This window comes from Calonectris borealis, chromosome 25 (assembly GCF_964195595.1).
Source record: "Calonectris borealis chromosome 25, bCalBor7.hap1.2, whole genome shotgun sequence".
In the NCBI taxonomy this organism is placed as follows: domain Eukaryota; kingdom Metazoa; phylum Chordata; class Aves; order Procellariiformes; family Procellariidae; genus Calonectris; species Calonectris borealis.
In genome coordinates, this window is record NC_134336.1 from 2,922,974 (window position 1) to 2,932,312 (window position 9,339).

The 9,339-nt window shown below is 57.3% G+C and overlaps 1 protein-coding gene across 3 annotated transcripts; it reads right to left on the reverse strand.

Annotated features, from left to right (window-relative positions):
* Nucleotides 1-212: 212 nt before the first annotated feature.
* Nucleotides 213-9,105, reverse strand: TXLNA (taxilin alpha). 3 transcript variants are annotated; one of them, XM_075173229.1, is made up of 11 exons: nt 8,879-9,105; nt 7,244-7,491; nt 5,928-6,266; nt 5,336-5,427; nt 4,158-4,328; nt 3,602-3,796; nt 3,308-3,427; nt 2,932-3,006; nt 2,318-2,410; nt 1,817-1,912; nt 213-1,393 (listed from the first exon to the last, which is right to left on the reverse strand). In XM_075173229.1, exons 2-11 carry the CDS (start codon nt 7,455-7,457, stop codon nt 1,043-1,045), a joined length of 1,746 nt encoding a protein of 581 aa, XP_075029330.1. In that variant the 5' UTR covers nt 7,458-7,491; nt 8,879-9,105; the 3' UTR covers nt 213-1,042. The 3 variants fall into 3 exon arrangements, with proteins under 3 accessions (XP_075029330.1, XP_075029331.1, XP_075029332.1); XM_075173230.1 differs by having other exon boundaries at nt 7,340-7,491; nt 8,879-9,103; XM_075173231.1 differs by having other exon boundaries at nt 3,602-3,790; nt 4,152-4,328; nt 7,340-7,491; nt 8,879-9,103.
* Between the last annotated feature and the right edge of the window lie 234 nt (nt 9,106-9,339).

A 9,339-nucleotide genomic window follows, 5' to 3' on the forward strand; every position in this document is an offset into this window, starting at 1 on the left:
GGTCCCGGCGATTCGGCTTAAGCGGCAGGTCGTGGAGCAGAGGCAGGTTGTATTCTCCTGGAGCCCCAGCTCCGTGGACACCTCCGAGACGGCCCGCTCGGCACCGAGGGATGGGCCGGGGAGGTCCTGACACGGGGGCAGAGGAGCTCAGGTGGAACCTCCCCGTCCCCTCGCACAACTGATCACACGCGCTTGTGCAAAACACTTGGGAATTAGACCTTTGGATTAACTGTTTAATACACTTGTGCACATGTGCGTATAGCAAAGAGGCAACTGTGAATCATAAGGCTATCGAGACATTGGCAGGTTCTGGGAAGAGCAAAGGCCCCGCGGGAAGCCTGGGTGAACCAGGCACCCCCAGTTTCTCTGCTTCTTTTTGTCCCCGTTCAATACACAAAACCCACACAGAGGAGGGGAAATGGCCTCTTTCGCCCTCGTTTGCTCAGCTCCCACACGACAGAGCTGCCAGCCAGGGCACGAGAAAGCAAGAGCAAGTCCAGGAGCTCCCTCCTGCCCGAGGCAGAGGAGGGAGGGAGAATCCAGTGCTGGGAAACGCTTCGGTTCTCCCCTGCTCGGCTCGTTTGCTTTCACTGGATGCGAGAGTCGCTGTGAAGGTGGAGGGGGCGGCGCATCCTGCTGTCCCAGCGCCGCGTGGTCCACGCACCTGCCCTCCTGAGCTGCGCTAGGTTTTAGGGGAGCCGCAGCCCGCCAGTGACAAGGTCTTTTAGTGAAAGGGACGATCAGTTGAGTCTCCATATATTAGTTATTCACGCACACGCAGGGAGGTGGGTCATTCTAGTTTTCATATATCCATATATAAAGTGTACGTTGCCCTGCACATATTTTATATATCATATATATATCATATATATATATATAAAATCTTAAAAACCCTCCAAAAACCTAAGCTAGAAATCTCAAATCCCCAGGAGGGCTGTCCTCTCGCGCCTGTCCAAGGACCAGGAGAGGGGCATCAGATGGAGTCTATGGAAACATTCACGTCGCCCTCCCTCGCCCTACCTCTGCCTACCGCACAGCGGGCTCAGTCAGCGCCCTGAGCGCCTTCCTCAGTCCCACTCTGCCCCAAGGCTCCTATGCTCAGTTCTCCCAGGCTCTCCGCAGGATCCGTGCTGTGCGTCGGCTTTCCGGAGTGAAGGCAATCCTCAGCCAGGCGCTGCTCTGCTGGAGCACCTCCCGCCGCCGCCTCGGAGCCGTCCCGAGATGGGTCCTTCAAAGGCTCCAACAGGTCCGCGTCTGCCCGGGGCGCGTGGGCACACAGGTCCTGCACCTTCTTATTGAGGTCGTTGCGCTCCGTTTGCAGGGCTCGGCACAGTTTCTCCAAGCGCTGGATTTTCACCTGAAGCCCCTCTAACTCTTTGTCCCGAAGGGTTTTCTGCAAATAGAGAGGCAGTTCAGACTCTACCACACTGGGGACAGACAGGCAGAAAGGGAGAGAGATGAAACCTCAAAGGAAGCTCAAGGGGAAAATACTTGTGACCAAGCAAACATTTGGCATTCAAAAAACCCAGTGCTACCGCCACTGCTTCTTTCTTCCTCTGCCCCCACAAAGGCCAAGTGCCGCTGAGACTGCCTGACTTCTTCCACTCACCTCTGCACTCGTTAACCATCACTCCTACCACCACGTACGGGGAAGGAAATCAAGCTGAAGTGAGAAACACAACCCCCCCCACCCAGCCTGCCCGCAATAAGACAGGAGCCGTCCTGCCACCCCTCAGCTCCGGCCCAGCGCCACACCACACATCACCACACTGCTCCAGCCGCCTGCCTCTGCACAGGACAGCCAGAGCCTCCTCACCTCTTCAGCCATTTCCAAGAGAGCCTTGTTGCTGCTCTCCCAGCGAGAGCGGTACATCGTGGTCTCTTTCTCCAGCTTCTTGATTTTCTTAGTCATCTACAGAATCACGGTGACAAAAAGAGAACAAATAAGCCACAGGCAGAGCGCTGCAGTCAGTTACATCTCACGTGTCCTCAAATGGGCACCCACTATCCCAGCGCAGACACTGAGGGAAACGTCCCCTTGTGCCGCTGCAGTCAGCTTCACCAGCGGGAAACACTGACCAGGGAAGAAGAGAGCAGGAGACAGGGGTAGCGCTGCTCGTTCTGACACAGGTGGGGCACAGCAAGGATGGTATCAACCTTCTATGAGCAGCCAGCACGTGGCTGATTTTAATACCAGTAAAACTAAACAAAACGACAGAGCTGCAGCTCTTTCAGCTGGCAGAGGCATCGAGGAGGGAGAGGCAGGCAGGGCCTCCTGCCCACGCAAGCTCTGCTGGGCAGCAGAAGTGTCACCCACCTTCTCCATCTCCTGTTTAAATGTCGTGAACACTTCACTGCTTTTGGAAAGCGTGTTCTGGAATTCTTCAAACTTCTCTGTGTAGAGAGCCAGCTGCGGGGAGAGACAGGGTTACAGCTCCTCACTGCTCACCACGGCACCTCCTGACAGCCGTCCCCAGGAGAGGGGAGATGTCAGCCAAGAACTGAGCTAGGTATCTTGTGACTGGACTTTATGACAAACAAACTGGCGGCACGGAGCTGCTCTGCCAACGTTAGGTACTGGGGAATGTGGAAAAATCCTTTCCTAGGGAAACACCCTCAGATGTGTTCTGCAAACATCTCCTGGCCTTGGCAGGAGGCACTTGCTGGGTCTGATTCAGCAAGGTATGATCACACGACTGCTCCCAGCACTGGGAAATGCGCTGGTAAAGACCAAGGCCCCTTTCTCCCAGAAGGCAGAATTGCTGAAGGAAATCTCAGCCCACACCGTGCTGACACAGGCTCACCAATACCAAACCCAGGAGCAATCCCTGTGTTTTCCAGATTAAGGAACTTTGGGTTGTTCCCTGCTTAGAGAGGAAGGAAGAAAAACAAAAAAATAAGCAGGCTGAGCACACAGACCGGGTAACTCACCTGCTGCTTGAGATGAGTCTCCTGCTGCTTCATCAGCTCACACATCCTCTGCGATTCCACAGCTTCCTTCAGCAGCTAGGGAAGAGCAAAAGCAGTTACCTGGCTGCCTGGGAAGGCTCCCAACATGCCCCTGCACGGCTGGTGCTTTGCCTGGAGGTGGGAGTGGGCTGGGAGAAACACAAAGAGCAGAGCAGGGCTCCAGCCTTGCTCCTGAAGCTGCTGGGGGAGAGGTCACTGCTGGGCACGCAGGAGGCCTGGGACGGCCTGATCCGATTTGGGCTCTGCACTCAGGGATCCGACAGTAACAAACCTCCGCAGAGGAACAAGGCAAAAAGCGAAGTGCTCGCAACCATTAGAGAACTGCTTTAAGACTTACAAAGTCCTTCTCCCGCTGGTGTCTCTCCTCTGCCTCCTTCAGCATTTCCTGCGCCTGCTGGAGCTTGGCATCCACCAGCTGCTGCTGCAGGTCCTTGTGTTTGAACACCTTATCGATGTGCTGCCAAGGGAACACCACCAGTCACTGACAGGCTCAGCCCAGTCCTTGCTGCCCAGGCAGCGACCCCAAAGGAGGATCCCAGAGCCCAGAGGCCCCTTCTCCCCTCCAGCCGCAGAAACACGCTTCACTGGGCAGAAGGGATCTACCAGAGCCACACCAGGTCTCCTGACCCACCTCCTCCCGCAGCTCGTACTGCTCGATGAGCTTCTTGAGCCGCTCTGCCAGCTCCATGTTCTCCTGGCGCAGCTTGGAATTCCTCTCGTTGTGCTGCTCCATCTGGAGCTGGATGTCGTTCAGCGTCACCTGGAAGTGGGATGTCACCTCCTTCCGCTTCTCCTCTTCCTCCCGCGCACGCTGGACACCCTCCTCCTGCGTGAGGAGGGCAGAGACAGCAGGGACATCTCAGCCTCTGTGCTGGGCAGGTGAGCAAACCCACCCAGCCTCCCGCTATTGCTTGTGTCAGTCAGTCAGGGACTCGGGGCCACTGCTTGGCAGCCCCCTTCCTCAGCCTGCTTTGGGCCCTTCCCCTCCCTTTCTCCGTGAACATACCCTGAAAGAACACTCAGGCACGGTGGATAATGATGGCTTAACAGTAAAATTAAAGCACTGCCCTGGACAGTGGACTGTGGGCAATCACCGGTAAAGGTACGTTTGCCAAAATGGCTCACAGGAAGTGATCCAAGTGCTTGGGATGAAGCAGCTGCTGGAATAGCGCCCAGGAGACACTTGCCTTGAGGGTGCGGTTGTGTCTCTGCAGCTCGCGGCACAGGCTCTCCAGCTTGCTGCGGGCCAGGATGGCCTTGCTGTGCTCACTCTGCAGGTGGTCCTTCTCTTGCACCAGCTGCGTCTGCTTCTTCTGCAAGATCTTCATCTGTTTCTGGGAGTTACGGTGCTCTTCCAGCTGGGACAGGGGAGCAAAGGGCACAGATGCAGCAAAACAGACCAGGGCAACAGGCTGTGCCCCTGTGAGGGGACACGGGGATCAAAACAGTGCTCTCCGTGCTCTGAGCGGAGGACAAGAGCTTTATAACACAAAAGATGCCACTTCTGAGCAGAGCAGGACTGACGCAGAGCCCAAGATCCCCTGGACAGGACCTTTCTCCTTCCCGAATTCGTGTCCTGCTGGAATCTGAGAGACTTGCACGTTCATCCAGCACCTCCACGCGCAAGTTGCTCAAATGGAGCAGAGCTCTGAGCACGGGGAAAACCCGAACACCTCCACTTCGGACGTGCAGAGACAGTCCCACACCTCTCCTCTGCACTGGATCCATGCACAGAACTAGATCCGTGCCTAGAACTCCTAGCTCTGGTTAAACGCGGCATCAGACTTTGTGTGTGTTGTATGGCTGAATGTGCACACGTAGCAGCACGGTGCCTCTGCCAAACACACATTTCTCGCTAGGAAATTATCAACAGAAATGCAGCGACTGAGCGGTGGAGACAGGAGACGTATCCGTGCGGTCCTCTGTGGCGGCGGGGCCTGCCAACTCACAGCTCAGCCTGCAGAGAGATCAGGACACGCAGGCTCAGCAGAGCAGACCTGGCCACAGCGCACTCCTGCGACAGGGTGGGCAAGAGATGCAGCTTCCACGTTAGAGGAGCAGAGAGAAAACAGATCTGAGGTCCTCTTACACACAGATTTGCCAAAAATACTCCTGTCCATGCTTACGTTTCTGCAAACGACAACGCCTGGCTGGACCAAGCAACATCTGTCCTCTGATATTTGGATATCCAGCACTGCAGAGATCCTAGAACATACACTGCAAAGCTACACGTGTGTTCCTGGACTGTCCCTCTCAACATCAAGAAAAAAACCAAAAATCTCCTGCCTCCTCAAGCAGCTCCCGTGCTCACTGCTGCAGTGTCCTCCCCAGCCCCAGAGCCTGGAACAAAGAAATAAGCACTCACCAGCTCAGCGTATTTCTTGCACAGTGCTGCTAGTTTCTCCTCTGGCGTGCTCAGGGTGTTCAGCGTCTGCATCAGCAAAGTGATTTCTTTGCCTGGAACGAGACACGGAATTTAAATAAATAAATAAAATGAAATAAAATCACTTACACAGAGTTCTGGCTCATAAGGGCAAAGACAGGAGAGACAAACCAGGTCTCACAGCCGTGCCTGCCCTGAGCCAGAGCTACCATCCCAGTGCCTTCTCAGGGCTCTGCCCTGCAGATTTCACCACATAGTGGGTGAACGACTGAAGCAGTTGGGGAGAGACCCCGTTTTCAGAGCGGGAAACCATTGCTGGGCTGGCTAGAGAGAGTCGTGTCCAGCAGAAGAGAAATGCAGAGAACTCAGAGGCTGCAGCAGCACCCAGTGCTTTTGCAGCACTCGGTACATTTCCTCAGGTACCACAAAACACGCTGCTCTATCGTTCCCAAACACTGCTGCACATCGTGCACCCAAGGCGCTGATTTCATGAGGACAATTAGCGCAGTATAAAATCAATGTCTGCGCCAAAGTTCTCAGGCTGGCGGCACAACCAGAGCAGGGAACCTCTTACCTAGGCCCTTGGCTTTCTTCTTTTCCTGAGCCTTCTTCTGATCCCGCTCCCCACACTCCTCACCGGGTCGAAACTCTTCAGTCCCCTTCGTGCTTTCCTTCTCCCCGTTCATCTCGGGGCCGCCCGACTCCTGGTCGCCGTTCCTCGGGGACTCGCTGCGACACTTCTCGCCTTCTTCCGGCTCCGTGGGCTCACTCTGCCCGCCGTCCTCGCCTGGACCCTCCTGGCTGGCATCCACACAGTATGTGTTCAAGATGTCCTCAAGCTGTCTGCTCAGCTCTTCGGAGACGTCACGCACGGCAGGCCGGGAGGACTTGGTGTCCTCCTGTGCAAGAGGAGCTGTGGGAGACGGGAACATAAAAGCATGAGACTTCCCCCACACCGTCTATTCTCTGGTCTCCATAAACACACGGCAAAGGGAAGGTTTCCCGAGCACCCCACTGCACCAGGGCTGGCTAAACTTCCCGCAACATAAGCTGCTTTGTTCTGGCTGCGTCTCCAGCCAGCTGCCCTGACAATGGAGGTGCATTCCTAACAGCCTCTCTTTTGATCACGAGAGCATGACCAAGCCCCTGACATCTGCCAAGAGCAAAAATTCCCCCCCCTCCCCACCATCCTTTAACGAAAGCAGGTTGCGCGTGAGCTTTCCCTCACAGGAACTGCCTGCTAACGTCCCCAGAGCCGGGCTTTTTTACATTACAATAGATTTTTAAACCTGAGTTAGCCTCTCTCCTCACATATAAGAGCAGCTGTACTGTCTCAGATCAAATGTGTCTTGTCCCCAACAGCGGACACTTAGGGAAAGAGCAGGCAGCGCGTCCTTCAGTACACTGCTTTGCTTCCAAAGTTCCTCCAAATGGGAGACTTACAGCAGTTGTTATTAAACTCTACTCGCTGTGCGTTTCCTACATCCCACATTTACTAGGCATGAGAATACAAGGCAGGGTTAATTTCAACCAAGCACCTACTCGGTTAGACCTGGTTTTTGTCTTCCAGAGAATAATTTTTACGAAGTGCCAGTAACAGGGCAGGTCACTCAACATAACGCTGCCCCAAGGAAAGAGTTGTCTGACATTTTTGAATGGGACCCTTAAGGTCTAAGCAACGATAAACAACCCATCGTTTTCAGGTAAGAATCAACTCCACGCTTTGGTCAGGAAGCGGTAACTACTTTAGAACTGCACACACACAGAAATAGGAAGAAACCAGGATTTTCTGCCCTGGAAATCACAGCTGCTCTTATGCAAGTAAAAAGAGCTGGATACATCTCATACAGAGACAGCACCAGCCTGACTATTTCCAGGCTCGAAACCCACCCTCACGCGTTCCCTGCACCTCGCTGCTCGGGCTGTCAGCATCGCCACCAGCCGCGGGCAGGGAGCGGCGCACCCCGGGCCCCGGGGACTCCCCACCTTCCAGGGGTGCTGCGGCCTCCGGCGAGTCGCCCTCCTCCAGCGCCAGACCGCTGCTCATTTTGGAAGAGCCAGCAGGCCGCGGCGCTGCTTTGGTCTCCCCGCCTTGGTTCTTCATCGTGACTTTTCTCCCCACTCAGTCTCAACAAAGCCTAGAGAAAGAGAAACAGCAACTACACTTAATTTTAAGTAGTTTGGGGGATTTTAGAAGTCATCAACCTGGACTGGGAAGGAACTTGTTGTCGGCAGAGGCTGCCACCCGCAGCTCCGCACTGAGGAAAGCATCATTTCGTTTTCAGTTTGCACCTCACTGCAAAGGTCTCCATATCAGGATAACTCCTTTTCCCGCGGAGAGCTGGAAGCAGCCCCTCCTAGAGCAAGGCAGCATCTCCCGACTCACAGACAGCGCGCAGTTTTCCTAATCTGCCGGGCAGAACCTCCTCCGCCCTGGCTCTCCTTCCCCCTCGCCCCCACTGTGTTTTACTCTTGGATTTCAAAACTCGGAGTGGTCTGCGCAGGCTGACAGAGAAACCCCCTCCCTGCGGCGAGGGACCCGGAGACCGGAGCCTCACCAGCAGAAAGCTCGACACCTCCTAAAACCGCACACCCGGCTGAGGAAAGCCCGCAGCTCCCCGGCAGAGCTGGTGCTCAGCGCTGAAAAGATCAACCAGCATCGCCACGAGCCAACGCTACCAGACCGAGCCCAAATCCCGGCTCCTCTCTCCTCATCCTCTCTCCCTCCGCAGGGTACGTATGTTCTCAGCCTGCCCACCCGCACCCTCTGCTCTAGTTATGACGCTAATCAGGGAGCAGAGGCAGCCAACGCTCCTGGTCTAGAGGCAAGGGATTGTTCCACGAGAAGTGGAGAACAGCTTTTCTTGCCATTTTGCAGCAGGTACGCAGAGACCTCGGCTCCTCCTCAGAGAACGGCTCAGGACAGGGCTTATGAAGGAAAAACGCAAGGGAAAATGAGCAGCGGCAGGAGCCAAGCACATGTGTCATCCACCCACGTGCCGGCTGGAGGCCGTGCCCCCTCCCACGGCGGGCCTGGCAGCACCGCTTCACGCCACACACATGCCCCACAGCCTCGGGCGCTCTTTTTCCTCCACCGCTGTAAATAGCGCAACTCCCGTGCGCTTCCCGAGGCTCCGCCGGGCGATAACCGGCCCCGCAGCACCCCAGGCGCCCGCAGCACCCCACCCCGGGCGGGAGGCGACCGCTCTGATCCTGCCTCGGCCCTCGCCGCCTCCCGCCCCCCGCTCCCCCAGCCCGTCGCCCCCGACGTGGCTCCCCAGCACCCCCCGACACCCCCGAGGCCAGACCCCTGCCCTGCCCTACCCCCCTCGTTAACGTTTTCTCCCCATCCCTCATTAACACCGGCCCCCCCGGCCGTGTCCCCGTGCCCCCCCGGCCCGGTGCCCCCCCTCCTGCCGCAGGCCCCGTGAACGCCTCTGCCTTCACGCCGTATGATCCCCTCATGACGTTAAAAGCAGCCACGCGCCCCCCTCCCCCAGCACCGCAGTGACATCATGCACGCACCCCCGTGGCGTCAGATCCAGCGGTCTGACGCAGGTCTCCCCTCTCTCCTCAGCCAATCAGCGCGCAGGACCCGGCGGCACCCCGGTACATCGGAGGGGAGGGGGAGGGGAGGGGAGGACGGAGCGGCCCCCTCCCCGTGCGGCGCGGCCTCGCCGGTGCCGGTACCGGTGCGGCTGCTCGCGGCGCCCCGCCCGGCTCCCCGCCTCCCGCCGGCCCCCGCGCTGAGGGAAGCGGCTCCGGCCCGGGCCTCCCAGCGGGCGCGCACTGCGCATGCGCCGAGCCGCGCCACCGCCCAATCAGCGACGGGGCGCCGCGAGGCCTGCCGGGAAAGATCGGGAAGAAGCGGCAGCCGCGGCGGGCGGCCCCGCAGACTACAGCTCCCGGCATGCCCTGCGCGGGGCCGTCCTGCAGACCACGATTCCCAGCGTGCCCTGCGCGCCGCCCTCCTGGGGACTACAACT

Bases quoted from the DNA above. Each gene is read 5' to 3' on its own strand.
- TXLNA (XM_075173229.1), bottom strand. From the start codon at position 7,457: ATGAAGAACCAAGGCGGGGAGACCAAAGCAGCGCCGCGGCCTGCTGGC. The intron at 6,267-7,243 runs GTGGGTTTCGAG...CGTCTCCCACAG, and splicing joins GGTGCAGGGAACGCGTGAGG to CTCCTCTTGCACAGGAGGAC. The intron at 1,913-2,317 runs GTGGGTGACACT...GTGATTCTGTAG, and splicing joins TTAAACAGGAGATGGAGAAG to ATGACTAAGAAAATCAAGAA.